The following is a 21,076-nucleotide window of genomic DNA, read 5'->3' as shown; positions in this document are numbered from 1 at the left end:
CAACATGGGCATCATGTGCCGTCGGAATTGAGCTTGAACCGGCTTTGAGCACGAGTCGTCGGGGAGGTGCGGGACGCTAGTTCTATAGTTCCATTGACAGTTCCGTGCAGGGCCAGGGCCAGTAGCGCTTTTCGTACAATGTGCACGGTCATCGCGTACGGTGGACACGGCGCGCCCCAAGCAATGGTCCGGAGCCTTGCGACTAATTGAGCCGAGGACCAAGGACAAACCCCGGACGGCTATGAGTTCTTCATTCATCTGCCTCCCACATCGTGTCAATTTCAGATAGACATGGATCGCCGTGGGACCACTCGTGTCAGAATCCTCGTCATGTAAGCAGGAGAGATGGAAGCAATCGATAGCGTCCGACCCCCCGTCAAGAGAAATCGAAGGCGAGAGGAATCAAAGGGTGCCAGCCTGCACGGCGTGGGATACAAACGTCTGCCCACGCTGCGTTTTGCACCACCTTTCTTCCTTCTCCTTCCCACATTCCCAAGCTACAACGAGTCCCTCCGCTTCTTTTCACAGTTGCAGCCCCCGCACACTCGAACTCTCCCCTACTGTAACGATCCCTTCAAGCACTGCAACCCATCCACGACAATGCGTTTCGCCATCTTCGCTGCCATCGCCATCTGGGCTGGCCAGGCTGCTGCCGACACGTGTGGAGATCTTCCATGCAGTGTTCACGGCGGACCTTGCTTCTATGGGTGCAAGGACGGATACGGGAGACTCATCACGACTACCGTCAAATACAAGGGTACATGTCGCCAGTAAGTCTCCATCGCATCTCTATCGGATCCAATACTCCTCTCTTTGAAGGACCTCGGACTGATATTTCATTCAAACAGTGGCAGCCACGGTTCCTACTGCAAGTAGCCTGCCCACACATCCAACGACACGCTTGACCGGCCCTCACCCATCGGTACAATCGACTTCGAGATCGACAACCTTCCTCATTCTCTGGGATGAAGGGCAACGCCACAGACCATGTCCCAACATTTGCACAACACGACACCGGCAATGCACCGACAATTGCACACCTTTGATTCTTTGGGCATCTTAATGTCCGTCCGCCTGCTGGTTTGCTTGGGAAAAAGGGGCTCTTTTGCACAACATTCAACGGAGCGTCCATGGTCCGAGACAAAAGACGAGGAAGGCAGCCGGGACATTGACGCCTTCGTCCCCCGGGACTGCTGTACATACCCTCCAGTTCGCATCGATTGGCCGACCTTTCGTTTGATAGACAAGACACATACAAGGCCCCTTTCCCCACTTTCTTCCCACGTTCCGGTAGATCTTGACAAACGATGCCGCAGTGCCTCGTGAAACGTTCGGTCTCACTGCTTACTCGCGGGCTACGCCCTTGCTTGCCGTCGCTGTTCCTGTTACCGCTGCCGCAGGAAGCACTCCCGTCCCGGTGTGACATTTAGGAATCCTCGAGCTATCAGTGATCGACAGCTAGAATGGGCGATCGCACCGCCTGACCGATATTCTCGACCCCACTGCTTACTATCGCAGCAACGCATTGTCTTTAACCTGTTGCACCCAAGTCGTCTAGGAAATGACATAACGCCTTCGACACCGTCAATAAGGTCGTAAGACGGGTCATTGATCCTCTTGACGGGGGTGATACTTCAATCGTCTCTGGGTGTTAGCGCATGCGTGGACGGAGCTTGAACCCGAGCAATGGTGTGGCAGATCTCAAGTCCGGATCCGGGAAACTTGTAGAGGACGGCTGATTCACGGGGTTGGGTCCTGCTCCTCTTCAGCACATTCAGTAGGACAATTGAGCAGTCGAAAGACCAGGGGGCACTTCCGGCCGCACAAAGGGGAAGAATCCTTCATTTGGCGCGAGTTGACTGAACGAAAGCCGTTCAGTGGAGGTAGGGACGCTTGAGCAAAGCACCTTGGGGAAATTACTTGATAGAGCCTCTGCTCGAGTCAATGGACCTGGCTCAACACCGCTTCTTGAGATGACCAGCGAATTGACTGCAAGATCGTTCCTCTGGACCTCATCTGTAAGAGCTGATCGTTGAGCCATCATCGTCCACCAACACTCGCAGATCGATAGAGCCGTGAAGTGAACATCGTCTCTATCTCATGCAGACCTCCGGGACAAGGGTCCGGAACGCACTGTTGATTCACCCGGAGTCCTGGTGCGGCTGTGGCTGTGGCGAGGGTCATGGCGACGAGGTCAACGAGGCCGATCAGGCCAGGACTTGCAGAAGCAGAGGTCGGTGAAAACGTGTGTATCTGGTGTCACTGCTTGCCATAAACGAGTGACAATACAGTGGAGTGACGACTCGCAGACAGTGGTGGAAAGCTTTGCGAAGTACGTTACCAAAAGCTCGCATATGCACCCATGCGAATGATGTTGAAACGATAATAATCCCATCCTACCTCGCCTTCTCATCTTCGCTCATCTGCCCCAGTCTACCACCAGAGCACCAACAGAGGGAACTCGACGAAGGGAATAATTGGGAAGTGGCCAGCTCCCTCTGGTCTCAAGAGTGCACTCTTGGGCGTGTGCTTTGCAAGGATAGGACTATCAAGGTAAATGGAATGTCAGCGCCATTGCCCGAGGCGGCGGATGTTGACGGCAGTGTGACGCCCGACCCGCGCCTCGATTCTCAACCGAGCGGATATCATCGAAGTGTGGTTGTGGAAGAACCATGCAGATCGCCGGGCCTGGATGATCGCGAGCTCAGAAAAGCTTGAACGTAGAACTCCATGCTTGTCAGAGTGTCCGATGCTGATGCTGTCGATTATCCGGTGCCTTTGAACGCTGACGCACGTCTCAAAGTACTCATCCGCGTCTTCCGCATGGTGGCGATATCGTCAAGGCTGGAAGCAGAGATCCCAAGGACAAGCAGTCTCCTATGAAAAAGCAGACGAATGCAACGCTCTCTTTGAACCAGCAAAGCTTGATTGCTTGCACCGTGAAAGTATTGAGTGAAGTGAGCGAGGGCAGGACAACACACCGAGAATCCGAGCGCACTTGAATACGACTACATGATTGGAAGCAATAACAACGAAACGGACCGTCTCGTCATCAGAGCCCAACTCACTCCCAGCGGCGAACTTTGTCACACAAATGAAACATCCTTCTTCCCACGCGGAAATCACCGAGACCAAAAGGAATCCGAGCATTACAATCCATCACTCTTTCAGTGGCGGTGACCGCCTCCGTTCGTGCCGGCACCGGACTCAGCCGACAAGAGTTCCAGATGCCACGCCGCCGTGTCTGCACCTTGACATCAGTTCGGATGAACACCCCCCACGGTGACAAGAGAAATCTTACAGCAATGCCCGAAACGCAATGGACTCCTTCTCGCTCTCGAGCCAGAGCAGGGGAATTTTACCTCGGCACGCACGGGAATCCGCAAGGATATCCCTCACCTTCATAAGTCCCACTGGGCCATTTGTCGTGGTGGTTGTCGTCCTCCGGCCAACAATAGGGATCGTCTTCGTAATTGTGACAATACCCCCGATAAGGCTCTCCGGTCTCCTACAAGACGTCAGCAAGGCTCTGAGGAAGAAGGTTGACCGCTCGATTCGGGATCTTACAACAAATTTGTCCTGGCAACAGGCGCACACATTATTCTTGCAGTGCACATTTGGTTCTATCGAGACCGCCAGGGCGACTGGCAGGAGGCCGAAGAAGGCGAAGAGGAGGGTGGTAGCAGTGGAGCGCATTGTGTCGAGGCTGGTGTCGTGGTGTTGTGGTGTTGTGATTGTGTTGTGGTTGTGTTGTGCTGTGGTGTTGCAGCCAGTCGCAGGATGTCGCGGGTAGTAGATGGTGTCGGTCGAATGGTTGCGAGCCTGTGATGAAGAAAGAAGGAAAGAGTAATCGAGGAGTGCTCCGAGAGTGCTATATACGTTCTGTTCTGCACGTTCTATCAGCTTGCCAAAAGTCGGAGACTGACGGAATGTACGGTGAGCCCGGCGGAACACGAGACTAGGACAGGGTGGCTAGCTTGGAACTGTATGAGAGCATCTCCTGGGTGCGGGAAAGCTAATCGACCAACAGTCGTTGAATGCTATCAATAGTCATGTCCGCCATCCCGAGCATGGAAAACCTCTCCTCGAGCGGCCGCAATGTTCCGCAGCCAGGACCGCATACAAGAATAGCACTGACGGCAGGAAACTCAATCGATGCCCTCCCTCTTGGGCATGAATCGGCAATTGATCGAGGTCATCGGCTCAGAAGTCCTCCTGATCCATGTTCCCAACTCCACATCGATCGCCACATTGGGTTGGGCAATTTGAAAGGGTGCGAGAGAGGTTTGTCAAGGAGCTCCTTCATGTTGTGATCGCTAGCCGTTGCAGGGGTTACATCACCAAGGACGGTTGTCTTTCGAACAGAGGGGCGGCGGCTTTCGGACCGGCTCGAGCCCAGGCACGGCGACGGCGACGGCGACGGTGATGCATGTGAAGAAGGCGAAGAGCTGCATGTTGACCGAGTGGTGTCTCGTTGCGTGGTGGTGACTGATGGTGCTGCGCCGTGTATTGCTCGTTTCGAATCTCATTTCCTCTCGTGTCGTGATGGGACCAGCTGGTTGCTGCTGATGGTATTGGAAAGTAAAGCGAAGGATGCCGACGGACACGGACCTCCAGCTGGCCTCGAATGCTAGCGAAAGCAGGCGGGGTTGGTGTATACACGTCACAGTCAAGGATAGCCCATGTGCGGGATTTCCGGCACTATCCATTGAAGATGCTCATCGCACTGATGACAGCGAATCGTTCAAACGAGGCGGAGCCGCGGAAGTCGTCGGAAGAAGTCGTGAAAGGACGATGCAAATCGCAGTCTCGCTCAGAAGAAGAGCTTGAACACAGTGCCGGGGGCTCATGCTGCGCAAAAGTTCGATCCAAGCACGCACCAGGATTCCGATACACTTTCCGCTCCACGGGGAGTGCAGATCGTACTGACTTCCCAAATACCCTGAAGTACCCGCGCAAGTCTCAAAGTGCTGCGCCTTCGCCGGCGGCGCCGTGCAATTGTTGGAGAGATTCCTCATGTCCACTCAAGGTAGAAGATCGAGGCTGACACGGTCATCGCTCTCGTTGAGCCTAGGCGATTTCAGTGCTTGCACCATTCAGCTTGTCGGCGCATGGAGTGGATGAGGGCGCTGGGGTTGTCCGTCATGATGATGCTGGGTTCGTAGTGACGAAGTCGAATGATACGATTTTGGAAAAAACAACCGATCGTTGCAGGATACCTCCGAGCTCGTTGGCAGGCACGAACTCGATCGAGAAATGATTCTGTTCCTCGAGCTGACGAGAGCCGGTTGATGTCGTAGTATTTGCTGAAATCCAAGTTCAGTTGCCGCTGATTTCGATGCCGTTCGCTGTGTCCTGAAAGGACGTCCAGTCCACAGATTCGCAGAACTTTAGATCAGTGGCACTCCCCGCCACAGCGCCGTCTTCGTTTGCAAACAGAACATCCACGAGCTGATCCAGCATAAGCGATTGCGACCAGGACGTCGAGTCTCCGAAAGTGTCCCGAGCGCACTCCTCTACATTTGAATCGCAGCGAGCAGGACCGTGAGCTGAGATGAGGCTAGACTTCACGCTGGGGAGGAGACAGCATCATCTCGCAAATGAGCCAAGTTTGTCCAAGGGTATTGCGTCCGCATCCGACAAAGCAAAGCCTGACAACAGCCACTCGTCATTCCGTAGCTCCACTGCCAAAGTCCCCATCCAAGTAAAAGTCTCAGGCTGTCCTTGGTTCCTCACATTCTTGGGGACGAAGCTCGTATCTTGCCGTGTTCGATACCAGTATTGGACTCGTGCTGATATGTTTCGATATGTCGACGCGGTAACTATCGCTCAGTCAGTGGCAGGTCCCTAGCGACATGTTTGGTCCACGCAGCGCAATTCAAGCAGCCGTCAGTCGACATAGATGACTCTCCGCAAGCGACACAGTAGGCGCCATGAGGAGTGCCCGTATGCTTCCGGGGCCTGCTGCCATGCTGGCCAGATCTCGAGAGAATTGAAAGTGCAGCACTTCTCTGTGCCAATTGACTAGCGAGAAAATGCACCTGGAATCAAATAACGCATGGTGCGATTTCCAATGGCAAGAGAGCAATACAGTCAAAGGGGACATGTAAGACTGGACAAGTGAAGGGAGTCGTGGACTGTGCCTCAACCTACCTACCAGATGAAAGAATCTGTATCCTCCCTGCTGCCCGACTTGCTTGCTCGACTGGTCGCCTGATCGCCACGAATTGAGACTGAACAGTGAGCTGTAAGCAGTGTCTGGCGGGAATCAGCATCGACATGCTAAATGCCCTTTGGCGTGGCTCAGCGCCGCAGTACGGTCCTGTCTTATTGCAAGACCGAGCGGTCACATTGTGTATGCCTAAGCACCAGGCTGTTGTTACTACGGTTCGCGCGGACGTGGAGAGATCGGATACTCGGACTGACGAGTATGTCCACCGCATCTCAAGCTGCTTGCCGCCACAGATGAGGCAGTGTCTCTTCACAAGCTTGCGACGTACTGTATCCCTGGAGCAGACCCGCTTCTTGGAAGAGGCGCCCTGGATCTGCCATTTCGGCACCACCGCTCTTGCTTGCCCTTCTTCGTCTTACAAGTAGTAACCTTGACCACCTTCTCCAGCCCTTTTGTCCACGCCGCAAGCTTTATCGCGGATTGCCATCCCGTTCGACCATCCTTTCATACCCGGCTACGCACAGAATCGCCAGCAGGAAAAGGAGTGAACGGCCAGCCGGTTGCGAGTGGCTAGAAGTGGGCGTGCGATCGGATGCTGGTAAAGTAGGTATGAGGGGTTTTCGGTCGCGGAGGATTTCGACGGTCACTTGTCGAAGCAATAGCCGTCACGGCGGTAAGATGATTCGTCCTGAGAGCCCGCGGGTCTCGGCCATGGCAGGCTGCGCTCGATGTTTTGCGAATGTATAGTCGCCCTCCCAAAAGCCGCGCGCTCCCTCGTCGGAAGGTCTTTCGAATCTGCAGTCATCGCGGTCAAGTCGCTGCTGCTGCCCTCGATAGCGCTATGCGGCGCATCTCAGCCATACTGCAGCCCAACGTGTGAAGCTGTGATGCAATTCGCGTATAAGTGTCCAGGATCGATGGTGTGGTAGGATGTACGTCGTGTCCAAAAGTGGATGCCAGCGAGGCAGGCAATAGCGTGATCACGTGAAGACCTACTCCTCACTCCTCCACCTCTAAAACGTCCTTTCTTTCGATCTTCTCACAGACTCAACACACCACGATGCATTGCCAATCTCTAGAGGGCGGGATGTGCATGTCCGTTCAATCCCCATTTTGCAGAGAATTTCATGCGGTCACCCACCATGCGGTCACCCACCCAGCAGCCATGCCAGAAACCGAAACAGGTACTCCGGCAGGTAAGTGGAGCCAGATCCCATCTCCACAGGTGCCAGCTTGCCCGCAAGCGATTGTTTGCAAGCAATCGCCCGCCGAGACCTCGAATTCGAATGGATGGTCTGAGCGAGCGATATAAGTCCGAGGCACCTGAGCATATTCGATCTCGATGGGAGAACGCACTCGAGAAGAGGATGCATGCTGTGAACAACGACAACCAAAAGCACCCAACAGACGTGGTAAGGACCGTGCTTTGGAATTGGGAGCTTTCGATGGAGCAGCCACAAAGGCAAAGAACCAAGGTCTGGCGAGAACGAAGCGTGCAGATGTTTGTGAGCAAAGGAAAGCGAGCCGGTCTCAGGTGTTCAAGCCACCTGTAATCACCGCCACGACCATTTTCCACGCCCTTTCACCCTTGCTCCTCGTCGAACAACAGAAACACTCCTTATGACACCGAAAATCACCGACCCGCGAGGAACTCGAGAATCCCAACCCATTACGTATCTCGTTCTGGTGCGGGCCATCGTTGCAAAGGGCCTTGTTACCCACACCTTCTCGTCTGCGCAGAAGGCAGTATGGGTGGAATCACCGGCGTGGCAGAAACATTTTACGATGATGGCGGTGATGGGTTGGATCGCATGAAGTTTGCGAGATTAGTCGCAATTGCACCACTTTGGACATTGGTGAGCTCTATATTAGGCGTGAGAGACAATTCCCGAGGAAGCATGCTTGGGTTCGGGTACTGCGGTGGCGAGGGCTACAGTGAAGAGAGCGGCGAAGGCGAAGGGCTGCATTTTGGCGGAAGCTGGCGCCGCGTTGGGTGTTGTCTGTTTTGAGTCGATTTTCGTCCCGTGTTTGGAGGAGCTGGTCGTCGCTGACTGTTGAAGAAAAAGACGAGGAAAAATCGGACGAACACGTCGGCGTCCGGGACTGAGAAGCATAAGCGCACCGCAATGGCCGATTCAGACTTTGGGTGAGCTGACAAGTTCTAAATCTTTCCTCGGATGGCAGCAGAAAGGGGCGGAGATGATAGCTGGGACAGAGATCGTGGCCAGTTCACAGGGCAAAAAGTGGTAGGCGGTCCTCGTACGAATAATGGACATATCCGGCCAATACGGACTCCACGATCGCTTCACACCTGCCCAAAGAGGACATGCGCCGAACCGCCGACATTCTGACGACGTTTAGATGCTTTCGTTTTTCTTCAACCAAAGTCGGCTCCGTCCTGTTGGTATACCCTTGCCATCGCACGACAACATTCGGTCCACAGTGGAAGATCTGCAAAGGGAACGGGCAGAGGAGAGGTGAGCTATCGATCTCAGCAGACCAGATCAAACCGGCCGACCGTGGGCAACTCCTGCGTGCTTAGAGCGACGCTGCCGACGAAGCCATTGAGCTCGCTCTCTGTCTCCAATCGATCCTCGATGACATTCATCATCACGTCTAGACCCACTGCCAGACTTAATGGATGCCCTCGCCTCTTCGCCGAGGCCGAATCGAATCCTCGGAGATGTTCATGGTGCTTATGCTGTCTATCCGGCACGGAAATGCACTTTCGCTTGCCCTGCTAGAGGCAGTGCACACGGGGTGTCGCATGCTTTGTGATCCTGGATCCAACTCGACCTTAACCTTATATCACGCTTGCGAGTTTTTTTTTCATGCTTTCATCTTTCCGGCGGATTCAGCGGGCGAGGAATTTGCGCCCATCTCTAGCAAGGCTGAACCTTTGGATGTAGAGGCAACGGGTGTGGAATGATAGGTCTGCTTGTTAATATGGCTGACATCTTTCGGCCAAGGCGGAGGGTACGGTCTTGCAGGACAATGCCAAAAGCTAAGCTTGTTGAGCTGGTTTATAAGACTTGCACTCGACATACATCGGGCGGCAGGCTGTGCGCAAAGTCGAAATTTACAGCTTCGATGAGAGCCCACTCCAATCCAAGCAGCTTCACCTGATTTTCCGCTTCGTGAGGCGAATGCTGAGCAGATTTGTTCGTTGCTGCGCTGTGTCAAGGTAGGATTGTCCAGGCGGAGTATACGAGAGTGAGGCAGGCCTTACGTGCTTCCCACACCTACCATCCCACACAAGTGCGGGCAGTGCACCGAGACCTGACGCCCGCTCGTTTGAACGAATATCGCTAGTCGTCCTCTTCCCCTCTGCTTGCCAATTCGTACGCCATTCGCAAGTCCACGGCATCGACCGGTGCATCCTTCATCTGCCCTCCAACACGTAAGCCAACCTCTCTCTGACTGCAGCATTCATGCCGCTCATCACTCTCAACAAGAAGCATGCAACTCCTCACTCTTCTCCCAACTCTGCTCGGCTTTCAGTTGATGCAAACCACCGTCCTCGCCGGCGGATCTTACAAGTCCCAATGCTTATGTCTCAAAGGCGACGGCGTGAGAGTCTGGCCGGACACGAACTCGGCATGTGATGCCAGCGGCTCCAGCGACTGTTATGACGACGGCAGCTCATCCCGATGCTCGGCTACGACCGGGCATGGTTTGAACGACAATCGCTTCGATTGCCTTTGCAAGAGGAATGCTGGCGTACCTGGAGTGCACGGCCACTGCACCGGCGCGGGCGCGGGAACCGGAGGCAGGATCAAGTGCGGTGGTGGGTGGTGATCGCAACAAGAATCCAACGAGAGGTTCAGCGACAAAGGAGTGGTGTCGCATGGCCGGGCCATGAACACGGCTCTGCCCATGGAGCTCAATCGCATCAATCGCATCAATCGGCCGAATGCAACGATGCAGCCATGTTCGCTGATAAATTGATAGTCGTCGGTCGTATGCGCAGGTGAGAGGGAATGACATTCACTGAGCTCTCTTTCTTGAATGCCCGGTATACTGTAGTTTTACTTGGACCGAGGCGAACTTTGCTCCTGCTCTCTTCTTTCTCCAGATCCAGGAATGACTGACCCTGTGTCGAAAGTTCTGAGTCGGATCTCGTGGTCGCGGTCGGCAGATATTCCCTGGCGCGGGTGTCCGCCAACACAGCGAGCAGGCCGGGCCTTGACTTCGTGCGTATCCTACGTGTGCAGTGCTACTGCTCAGGCAACACCGAGCACTGCTTGCTGGAGGGCAATGGTGCTGCTGGCTTGTCAAAAGCCAATATTGGAAATGCAAAGCCAAGGTCGTGCGTCCGCGCCGTCGGAGCAACTCTCTACACTGGTATGTCATAGCGAGTGCCGCCAGAGCGGCATATTGGCGAGCAAGTAGAGCAAAGAGTAGCGATGTCGAAGCGAGCGCTGGCTGGAAGAAGAGAGAAAATGGTGGATGCTGGAAAAAGCAAAGAGAAGTCGGCGAGCCCGGACCTACCCCTGGAAACCTGTGATCTTGCGAGAGATGCTCTTCCACGCCTTCCCGCTCGCCTGCTGAGCAGCAGCCAGAGGGAGCTGGAGTACGTTGTGGGTACTTCAGCGAGGGCACGGCATCGCCCCAATTGCACTTGTCAGGCCACCGCTGTAGTCATGATCGGCTGCACCATCGGGCGGCAATTGTGTCCTCGCACATTCTGTTCTGGTACCAAGGAGCAGGCAGGACACGTAGTCTGCATCGACCAAGGTCTGCCGCATGAGCGGCTTGCTGTGAACACTTCGCACCCGCTGCAAGGCAGTACCCACGAGTCTTGTCCTCGCGACCTGCGAGAAGTAGTGTATCCGGCAGCTCCTACACTCATGCGGCACGTCTGCTCATGCGGCACGTCTGCTCCTCTCCTCACTCACCTTTTCCTCGAGGCTGTAGTCTCTCGTATGCCTCGTTGCCACGATGCTGTTCCCGCCTCTTCCAAGATCAAAGTCCTTTTCCGTACCATAGCTCGCCGATCTTGCCTCTCCTCTTGTTACTCCGAGGACGTTCTGCGAACCGCCCACAAGGATGAACGAGTCGAAGACCGCGAGTCGCCTGAAAATCGCTCGGCGCGGATCTAGAGGATTTGTGCGGGTTGCGGCGGGTCGTTGAATGTGTCGGTCGCGTGGAGCCAAATCGCCTGACTTCGCTTTCGGTCGCCTGGTATCGCTTGCGGTCGCTCGTAGCGGCGGATTTGCTCATTGCGGAATCGATGAGGCCTCTTCCGGTCGTTTTGAGCTTCCGAGTCTTTAGGCGACCTGTGCCGTCACAAAGCTGTGAGCGAGAATGGCATATCGCATCAAAGTCGTGCCGTATGTCAGCTGTGCCTCTTCAGATCAGCATTCGGCGGGAATGCTCACGATCGATGGTCGAGGTAGAGAATACATCGAATCGCAAACCTTCCTAAGCCAAGCAATAGCGAGACGGACCACGTGAGCTTCCCCGCTTCCACGCCGCATGCAACATGCCACATCGGTTCCTTCGCGCCATCATGCCATGCATTCGACGTCAATGGAGAGCGGAGTGTGCAGTGCCATGCCATGCCACGCCCACGCTCTCGACAAAGTGCTGAAGCAGATCGACCCCAGAAGTCGAAATCCTCTGGATTCCTGCTGCAACCATCTCCGCGGCACGAAACCCACCTGGCTCCCGTCTCGACCGAGTTTTGCTTCACCGCCGCATCCGGTCCGCGGGCTCCACACCAGTCTCGTCCTCCAAAGCCAAGCCAACGGCCAATATTCGAGCCAAGCTTCGACTGACCAAAACCGGAACGCCTCCAGGCCCAGTCGAGTCTCGACCGAGGTGGCGGGTTCGCGGGGTAGTTCTACTTGGCGTGCGGCGGCAGCGAAGAGCAGGCCGAGGACCATGTTTGAAATCAGCCTTCGTGTGTTGAGCTCGTTCGATTGTCGCGTGTGTGAGGTAGCGTGAAGTTGTTGTGACGTATTGCGTGAAGTAGGAGGTGGTGTTGTGCTGCTTCTCCGAGTGAAATGTAGGCCTTGCGTACTTTTCCCATGTCGTAAGGTAGGCGTGCGAGTCCACTGTCGTGTTGGTGGAGCAGAGAGAGGCATGGCCAGAGAAGGGCGTGGTGAGGAAGATGGGACCATGCGACCATGCAGGATTATATGTGAAATCGCCCGGTGCATACATTAGTGAACATGATCAGTGATCAGTGATCAGGCTGAAACGACGGAGCGACAAAAGGGACGAGACCGAATTTGACAATTTGTAAAATCATTTCTGGCGTATATAGCAGCAGTTGTCTCGATCTCTTTCCCCCGACATCCACCTGCATCTTCCCGCGGGAGGATGCGGCACTCTTCTCTGCTCCTTACTGATTCCAGAGCAAGCACCTTGCGAGCGGAAAGCTGTACAATTCGCGGCCCGCCTGCATTTCGTCACAGAGCGGAGCCTTTTCTAGTCCTCACATATTTCAGCACTCCCAACAACGATACGAAAAAGAGAAGCATCCTCACTTCTCTACAAGTGCTGGCGGATATCTCTCATGAAGAGCGCCAAAATGATGCAAGCACCACCGAAAGCGATGGAGATCCAGTATGGCCAGCGGTAAGCCTTTGCGAAGGCCTCTTGCGTGACGCCGATGATGATGTCGTATGCAGTGTCCTTGCTGGAGGGGTTGATAAAGTCCTCTGTGCGAATAGCAGTCTCCAAGGCCTTGAATTGACCCTGCGCCGCCATGGTGAAATAGCGAGTGAGCTCTGCAGTGACCTGGTCGATGCTGACAATCTTGACAGACAGGCCCATGGTCAGGACGCTTGGAGCAAGCTTTGGCAGGTAGTTGTGCTTCAGCTTGGAGAAGAAGACGTTGTAGTAGACCGTGAAGCCGATGGCACCACCCACGTAGCGAATAGCGAGAGTGATGGCGGTAACAGTTCCGATGAACTCGGTCGGGCAGATGACCTGCGCGATGATGGAGCAGGGAATGATGACAGCTCCGACGGCGATGGAAGCAAGGGTCACAAGCGGGTAAACCGTGGGTGTCAGGTTCTTGGTGGTGGCGACGGAGATGGCACCGGTGAAGGCAGTCATGCAGACGGTCCAGAAGATGAGGAGAGCCTTGGTGCGGCCCTTGGTGACACCAATCATGACCAGACCGATGACGGCACCGCCAATAATGCCAAAGCCAATGGGGAGTGTGCGAATGCCAATGCCGATGGGGTCGTTGCCGTACATGTTATACACCTGAGTTGGCCAGAAGAGGAGGAGCACGAAGAAGTTGGCGCCGGAGAGGAAGGTAATCAGGAAGATGACAATCATGGACTGCTTATCCTTGCGGAAGAGACCCTTGGGACACATGGGGAAGCGTGCAAACTTGAGCTCCCACACGAAGAAGGAGATGATGAGGATCACTCCGAGGATGAAGGGTACGAGGACGTGGGCAGAGCCCCAGGAGTACTGGGAAGCACCCCACTGAATACCCATCATGAAGCAGGTGATGCCGAAAATGGAGAGGAGACCACCGATGTAATCAATCTCGCGGAGGACGTCCTTTGCCGGGCGCTTGGACTTGTACATGGCGGCTGGGTCCTTGTAGAGGAAAGCAACCAGAATGAGACCGATGAAATTCCAGACACCGACGAGGATTCCGACGTAGCGCCAGTTGGAGGCCTTTGCGATGAGCTGCGCCCACATGGGAGACGGGCAGAATGGGAGGATGGTGAAGACCACGGCTCCGACATAGGCAGAACGCTTGCGGACGGGCACGAGCTCGGAGGTTCCGGCGAGAGCGATGAGTTCGTTCAATCCAGCGCCGAATCCGGAGATGACCTGGCCACCGATAGCGGTGTTGATGTCGTGGGAGGTGGCGACAACGATTGGGCCCACAATGAGAGCGATTTGACCGACCGCAGCAACCCAGCGACGACCGAATAGATCGGAGAGAGCACCGACGAAGGGGCACAGAGCGGCATTGGGAATGAGGTATCCAATAACCATCCACAGCCAGCGTCCACCGGCACCACCAATCTCGCCGTAGATGTCGACGAGGACGGAGCCGAAGAGGAATAGAGGGATTTGCGAGCCAATCCAGAGGAAGGACATGGCGGTTAGCGAGGTGAAGAGTTGCATATCCATCTGGGAGGAAAGTCATGTTAGCTGAATGTTGGACATGTGCATATGGCGGGAGATTGTGTGCGCCGCTGGGATGTCGCATAGCATTGTGGCGCGCAGAGTGGTGTTTAGGAGGATAGAAAGTTTTCCTCGCCGAAAGGGTGAAGTCGCAAGCAGTCAAGTGCCGCCGTCGCAATGGATGGCAATCACGACCGCTCGCTTCCCCAGTGCCCAGCTCTCGGCTGCTGGCAAGCGAAATCCTTCTTGCTCCTCCTCTTCTTCTCCTCCGCGACATCGCGAGTGCATCAAAATTCGAAAGTGAGTGTATCGACGTACATGTTGGTGGACATAAGGGTTGTCCACGCCATCTCCGGGATGTCCATGCGACTGCATGCCCAAGACGGAATCATGAGTGAGCTCCGGCTTGAGGCGGTTGTCGTCAATGTGCTCGCCGCTGCTGTTGGAATTGTAGCCGGCGGCGCCCTTCTCGGCATCCTCGTGGACCGCCATCTTGCGGGATGTGTGTGAGAAGAAGACGTCGAGGGTTCGGGAAAGTAGGTGGTGTGAGATGGGAAATCTCGGCAGTTTTTAGATCTCGCCGAAGTTTGGATCGACGGGTAGAGGGAGACAGGGGATGGCGATGCTTGCTCTGCACTGCCTTTGTCACGATCCGAATGGTGCGTGACAGGGATGCGAGATAAAGAAAGAGGAGACAGCAACAGTCACCAGTCACAACGGCGGGAAAGGAAAAGGAGAAAGAGACGATTCCAAGTGGGGATGATCGACTTTATGGAGCGTGCACTCGGAATCCGTTCACAGGACCAAATAACACTACTCGCAACCCTAACAACAAGCTTGCCCCAACTGCCTCGGTGCTTCTTCTGGATCCTGGGTCTGGTCGTTTGGGGTTCGTCTCGGACTGTGAACGCAAATCGTGCGGTGGCGCCCGCAGCGGTCTTCCCTTCTCTCTCCAAACGCGGGTCGAGATCGTGCACCACCTCCATGCGCTAAATCTCCACACGGTCGACGGAAAGTCTAGGAGCTACCGAGCGAGTGACCGTCGGGGAGTGGGAGTACGTACCGCGGACAGCGAGCGCACTGATTGGAGCAAGACCTGCCCCAGACTCGACGCCTACCGAGGGACACCACGCAGGCCAGGCCAAGGAGCCAATCATGCTACTCTCACACCACAAACTTCGGTCGGTCATCCGTTCTGGGCATGACTTCTCTTTCCGATTTGGTGCGTTTTGGACTCTGGGGAAGGTTGCCGCTTTGGGCCAGACTTGAGGTGATTCGTAAAAGTGGACGCGGCAAACGACCCCCTCTTCTTGACGAGGCCGAGATGCAAAGAGGATGCATGTGACAGGCTGGAAGTTTTCTCTCTCTTCCTCTCTCTCGCAGTCTCGCTGTGGTCATGATGATGATGAATAATGCTCGTATGGGCAAGGATGTAGACGACTGCAAGTTTCGTTACAGAAAAGAAACTCCGTCACACACATGGATCACGAGACTCGCAACAACAACAATGCAACGCCTACATTCCTTGACACCCAAACGGTTTGCATCCTTTGTCCTCACCGTCGGTATGATCGCCTCCGCACTTTCGCCTCTCCAGAAGATCCGATTCCGGGGTTATCCGGGGAAGTCCCAGATCCAAGCCATGCGCACGCGGGAGGCGTTTCCTCTTCCTCTTCCTCCACAAACACCAGTCTCATCGTTGACCTATAGGAGCTGCTGCAGTACTCTCTGTGCATCTGTGCATGTTCCGGCCACTGCCGCCATCTGGGGTCAAGTTCGCTTGACATTCGCTTGGCCAGGATCTGGACGGTGAGAGACCTCGGCGGTCTTGCTTTCCGGGCACATTTCTCAACACAAGATGGCATGCAGAGGACCGGACGCCACAATCCGGACGCAGCCAAATCGTATTTAGTGGGAAGGCTGGGATACCAAGGCAAAATGTGCCAGCGACTCCCTCGGGTTTCGACTTGCTTGACCGCTGGTTGGGAACGAGCAAAGCAGGTACACTACTCCGCTTGCCTGTTCGATTGATGCTTCCACATCACGCACAGTCTTCCAGAACGAGGCACAGCAGCGCAAGTGCAGCACAAGGTCACGCAGTAGTTCACTAGTTCTCCAGGATCTTTATACCGACCCAACCATGTCCTCTGGCGCAACTTGTCCTTCCCTGTAAATTGTATGTACCTTGATGAGGCAAAGCAGCCAAGCAGAGGTGCACGCCGTTCCCAAACCTACATCGCTGTGCCACGGATTTCGGCGGCGGCAGCTCGGACTTGCATGTGCATGGCAGCCCTGGTCCTCGGTGCTGGGATGCGCATGCACATGATGACATACGACCAAGCATTCTTCTGGAGAATTGGATTCAGCGGACAAGTTTGCAGGCTTCATCCTTCCTTCTCGCGCCACCATCCTGACAATATGCTCCGACATCAGGTCTAATGATACCGTGGGATGTGTCGTCGCTTCCATTTCGTTCGTACGGACCGACTTTTCGTGAGATTCTCTCATCCTGCTCGTCAGAGTCGACAACGCAATTGTTAGATCATCCTTCGACTCCAAGAAAGTACACTTCCCGCATCTCGTACGCCGCTACGACTAAACGCAATCTCCCACGTTTTCTCGCTCGTCGATCTTGTTACACTTTGCACCTTCTCTTCCGCTGTCCGTCAATTCTTGCCTGGTCGAGGCAAGCTCTGGTTGTTTGGGCCGCTTTGAGACATTGTCATTTCATTCCTGCTGTGGCGGTGATGGAGGATGTGAACATGGAGACGCCACTCTCATCGGCGTGAATACAAGTGCGCGAGAGTGCCCGCCAAGATCATGGCATTCAATGCTCGCAGGTATTAGCCGTGCAACGCAGCACAGCAGAACCGAACAGGCTGCACCGCATTGCAGTCCATATCGTGCTTCAAGTCGCACAGCATCGTTGCTCCGACCTGCATGGAATAAAGCATCGAAGTTTCCAAGCCGTGACACAGCCTCTCACGCAGGAACCTCTTTCTCGTGGTCAGCGTCGCACAGCGTCTGCAATACATCGGTATCGAACAAGAAAGGAAGACGTCCACGCGGTCGGTGACACAACTCCACGCAGGAGAAAAATCCTGTAACAAGGGGTATCTTCACATGCAGTATCAAAATCCGACCGCAACTGTCACTCCGAGCAAACACCTACAGTCCTACACCGCCAGGTGGAAAGCCTTATCGCGATGAAACCACACCAAAAGTCCATCGCAAACACCCTAGACTGCTCGACCCGACGAAGTCTGCGCTGGGCCAGCGTCATATTCGTCGCACGAGATTACGATGCACCGTATATGCCTCTTCCTGCCATTTTCCTGCCGTCATTCAGTAGAGCGAGTCGCCAAGACATGATTCGCACCGCACCCGCATAGGAGGGATCTTATCTCGCAAGTCGAAAGTCCCGCACTCGGCTTTTGCTTTCGTCATCCTCGTACCCAGGCAATTCGGCGATGCGAAGGTGATCGACAGTGATGTTCACGCCTCAGGCTTCAGATTCTGCTCGTATAGTGCGGAACCCGTCCGTCTACGGCCGTGGGTTCTGGTACGTTTCCGACGAAGAACGGCGGGAGAGGTAAGTTTGCTGCTGGTCCTGGGATGACATGCAATACTCACAGTCACGAGCACTGCAAGATTAGCGCATTGCATTGCATTACACTCTATCGCATCGCATCGCATCGCATCGCATCGCATTCAATCTCGTGCTTTGCGTCGCACGGCAGCGTTCTCGGAGCACAGTCAGAAATTCTCAGAATGGATGGCAGCAATTCGAAAGGTGTCACGGCATGGAAGCCCGAAGCTTCCATGCATTGCCATTGGCATGCTTCTACCTGACCGATCCGCTGCAGCAAAATCCTGCCTGGATGTACACCTAGGCCACAGAGTCCCCCCTCTGCCGTCCTCGATACTCAGATGTCATTCACCTCACTTGACTTTATTCCATTCTTTTCGTGTTGCACCACCCTGGTTCCTCAGAGCCTCATCAAGCCAAGACCTTTAAGATCGTCTCATCTCAAACCCTTGCGAGATCTTATCGCAGACCTGGCGACGATCAAACACGCAAATGTCTTCGGCGAGACAGCCCTGCAAGCGGCTGAAAGTTCGAATGTCGCCGACACCTCCAGCTTGTGACCGCTGGAAGGTCATAGCTGAGGCTTGACTTGCCTTCCTGAGCTCCCTCGCGGATGAGCTTTCCGCCTTCACATCGCACGACGGCGTGTCTTTGCATCGATGCACATTAAACATCGGACCGCTCTATGTTCAGACGATAGTCGCACGTGGAGAATGCCTTCGAGCCTCGAGGTATTGTCGCATCTCCACCGACTATTCCCTGAAGACGCTGCTTCCCCTTCTGCAGAGCGAGGGAAGTCGTCATTTCTCGTCGCAGCGGAGAAGCTTCAAGTCGTATGCTATGTCTCGACGCTCCGCAATCGACCGAAGAGTCGGGCGTCCCTCGGAAGTGACGATTGATCTCGTTGAAGCTGGCACAGTGCTGTAAAGAGTTGGGAGCTGAAGGCACGAGGTAAGGTCCGCTCTTCGGCCGACGGCGTGTACGTCCAAGTGGGCGTTTTCCGAGCTCCAACCACGAAGTGTGCATCCATGGCAGAAGCTGATCCTTCTGCAACGACATACTCGATGTGGACTATAATTCAGGTGAGTGATGAAGTGTTCTGTTTGAGGATGATTGTCGGTATGTGGCTGTATGAACGAGTGAAGCATTGACTAATTTACACAGACGACCAATGCACAAATGCCTGAATGACGAAGTACAGTCCCGTCGGTCCGACCGCCTCACACGAGAACCAGGCCTGCCTCACATCCGTCCCTCCCAGAAGCAAGCTCTTGTGTCCTCGTCCGTGATAACTTGCGGATGCGACGGACGGAGAAGGGTAGCTCTGGCAGCAAAGTGAAAGGCAGAGCGAACATCGGTGGTATAGAAGAGCTTGCAGGGTTTGCCCAGGACTCAGGCCGAAGAGCATGTTGTCAGCGATGAGAGTCATGACGCCGAGGATGCCGCAGATCATGTAACATCGCACGATTGTGGAAGTTGTTGAGGTGCAAAGTAGCAAATCCGACCGCAGCTGTTTTCCGATGGGCTAAAGGTCGAGAAGTGAGGCAAAAGAAGGCTGAGCCAAAAGAAGTGACCGATTCGATAAGCGTAGGATGTGCTGACATGGGAGCGAGCGAGACGCTAATGTCCAATACAGCAGATGCAGTTTCCGGGAAGACAGTATTTTTTACCGTTGTCGTCCCGATCAATCTGGCAGCAGTCGGTGGGTGGCGGTGGCAATGCTCTCCTTTCGATGGCCAGCTGATTAGAGACTTGGGTAGGAGCGGCGATGGCCATGGCGAGCTTTTGCTGTTCGGGAATCCCTCCCCGGACGGAACGGTGTGATCTCGGTGACCTCTAATCATAGCCAGCTCCTTGTCAGACCATGTCGGAGGTTAATGTGATCCTGGCAAGAAGGACTTTCTGTGGTTGTCTCCGGATAATCTCCCATAATGAGCCCTGTTGCCCACAGAGCCGTCGCCACTGCCAGCGGGGGTTTGTCGTCCTGTTTCCGGGCAGCCTGCATTGATATCCGGCCATCCCGATGCCATCCACGGCAGAGCAAAGCTTGCGACCAGCAGTTCCATGAAGTGCTTTCCCGTGCCCGCGACCATCGTTGCCTACCAGACCGCGAGCAGGCCTGTCCCAGCAGCATGTTCATCTTGTCACACCAGGCAGTGCTCCAGAAGTTCGAAGATGATCTCGGAGAGAGCTGGCTCCTGTCGAGTCCCAGGTCAGAGAGCGAGACTGCGGTTCGCCGACCCTGAAGCACCTCGAGGCTGAGGAGAACGAGATCGCCAACGCCTCCGATCTGCCCGCGAGGCGTTATTGTCGATTGAGTCCGATCTGATTGCCCCAGAACTGTGCTTCTGCCGGCTCTGGCATTGGATGTTTCACCTTCGCTTTCGCCTGGGCATTCCGACACACTTGGTCATATGCATTGCTTCCATCTCCTTTACAGCCCCTTCACTCCGGATCGAATGTTCGAGTGTTGTTTCTTTCGAGGTTAGTTGCTGTCGAAATTCGAAAATTCTTCACAGATGGCAAAGCTGCTTACATACACGCCCTAAACCGCTCCTGCACTCGGACATGCATCTTCCGTCTCTGAAGCGCCTGAAGAGGAGGTAGCATTGCTTCATGGCGAGATAGTTAGCTCGCAAGTCTGTCGTCCTTGGTCGCTTGTATCAGGAAACCCATGCTGCTCTTTTCTGTCGTCCTGGCGATGGTAATCGTGCCTATTGCTGGCCTGGCAAGATGCGTCTTGAATTCCGACGCAACTTCTTCTACGCTCTGCTGTTGCACGATGCATTTTGTCGTACATTTGCGGTCCCTGCCGGGACATACTAAGGCGTTCTGAGTTTGTAGCCCTGGGCAAGATCTCACGTTTGTACATATCGTCCCCAATAGAATCTCGATGCTCATGAAACCCTGCTCTATCTGTTGTGTTCGCTCATCTTAACGGCGTTGAGCGGCTACATATATTGCGGATCCTCCTCGATTACCCCTGACAACGAAGCTCGGCAATTGCTAGTACGATTTCCTTTTCATTGTCGCTGATATTGTCCAGCGGTGATCGTCCTGTTGGAACATTGCAGCATGGTCCATATGGCATTTTCATTCTACTATCTCGATTTATGTCTCCACTGCCTGAGTCTGGTCTGCATACCCACCACATCACCTACATAGGATGATGATTTAGTCGAGGTAAGAAAGAACGCAAGAGATGGCGT

The 21,076-nt window shown here is 54.6% G+C and overlaps 2 protein-coding genes across 2 annotated transcripts; both read right to left on the bottom strand.

The window, feature by feature from the left end:
- Nucleotides 1–2,968: 2,968 nt before the first annotated feature.
- On the bottom strand, nt 2,969–3,809 carry MYCGRDRAFT_100846 (uncharacterized protein; the record flags this gene model as incomplete). The annotated part of the gene is made up of 3 exons (XM_003850770.1): nt 2,969–3,244; nt 3,302–3,508; nt 3,568–3,809. 3 exons carry the CDS (start codon nt 3,615–3,617, stop codon nt 3,208–3,210), a joined length of 294 nt encoding a protein of 97 aa, XP_003850818.1.
- An 8,603-nt stretch (nt 3,810–12,412) lies between these two features.
- MYCGRDRAFT_105313 (putative major facilitator superfamily transporter) lies at nt 12,413–14,982 on the bottom strand (the record flags this gene model as incomplete). The annotated part of the gene is made up of 2 exons (XM_003850769.1): nt 12,413–14,284; nt 14,597–14,982. 2 exons carry the CDS (start codon nt 14,768–14,770, stop codon nt 12,671–12,673), a joined length of 1,788 nt encoding a protein of 595 aa, XP_003850817.1.
- Between the last annotated feature and the right edge of the window lie 6,094 nt (nt 14,983–21,076).

Source organism: Zymoseptoria tritici, chromosome 7 (genome assembly GCF_000219625.1).
Source record: "Zymoseptoria tritici IPO323 chromosome 7, whole genome shotgun sequence".
In the NCBI taxonomy this organism is placed as follows: Eukaryota; Fungi; Ascomycota; class Dothideomycetes; order Mycosphaerellales; family Mycosphaerellaceae; genus Zymoseptoria; species Zymoseptoria tritici.
Note: the sequence above shows the minus strand (reverse complement) of the source record. Positions and strands in the feature narration are given on the sequence as shown.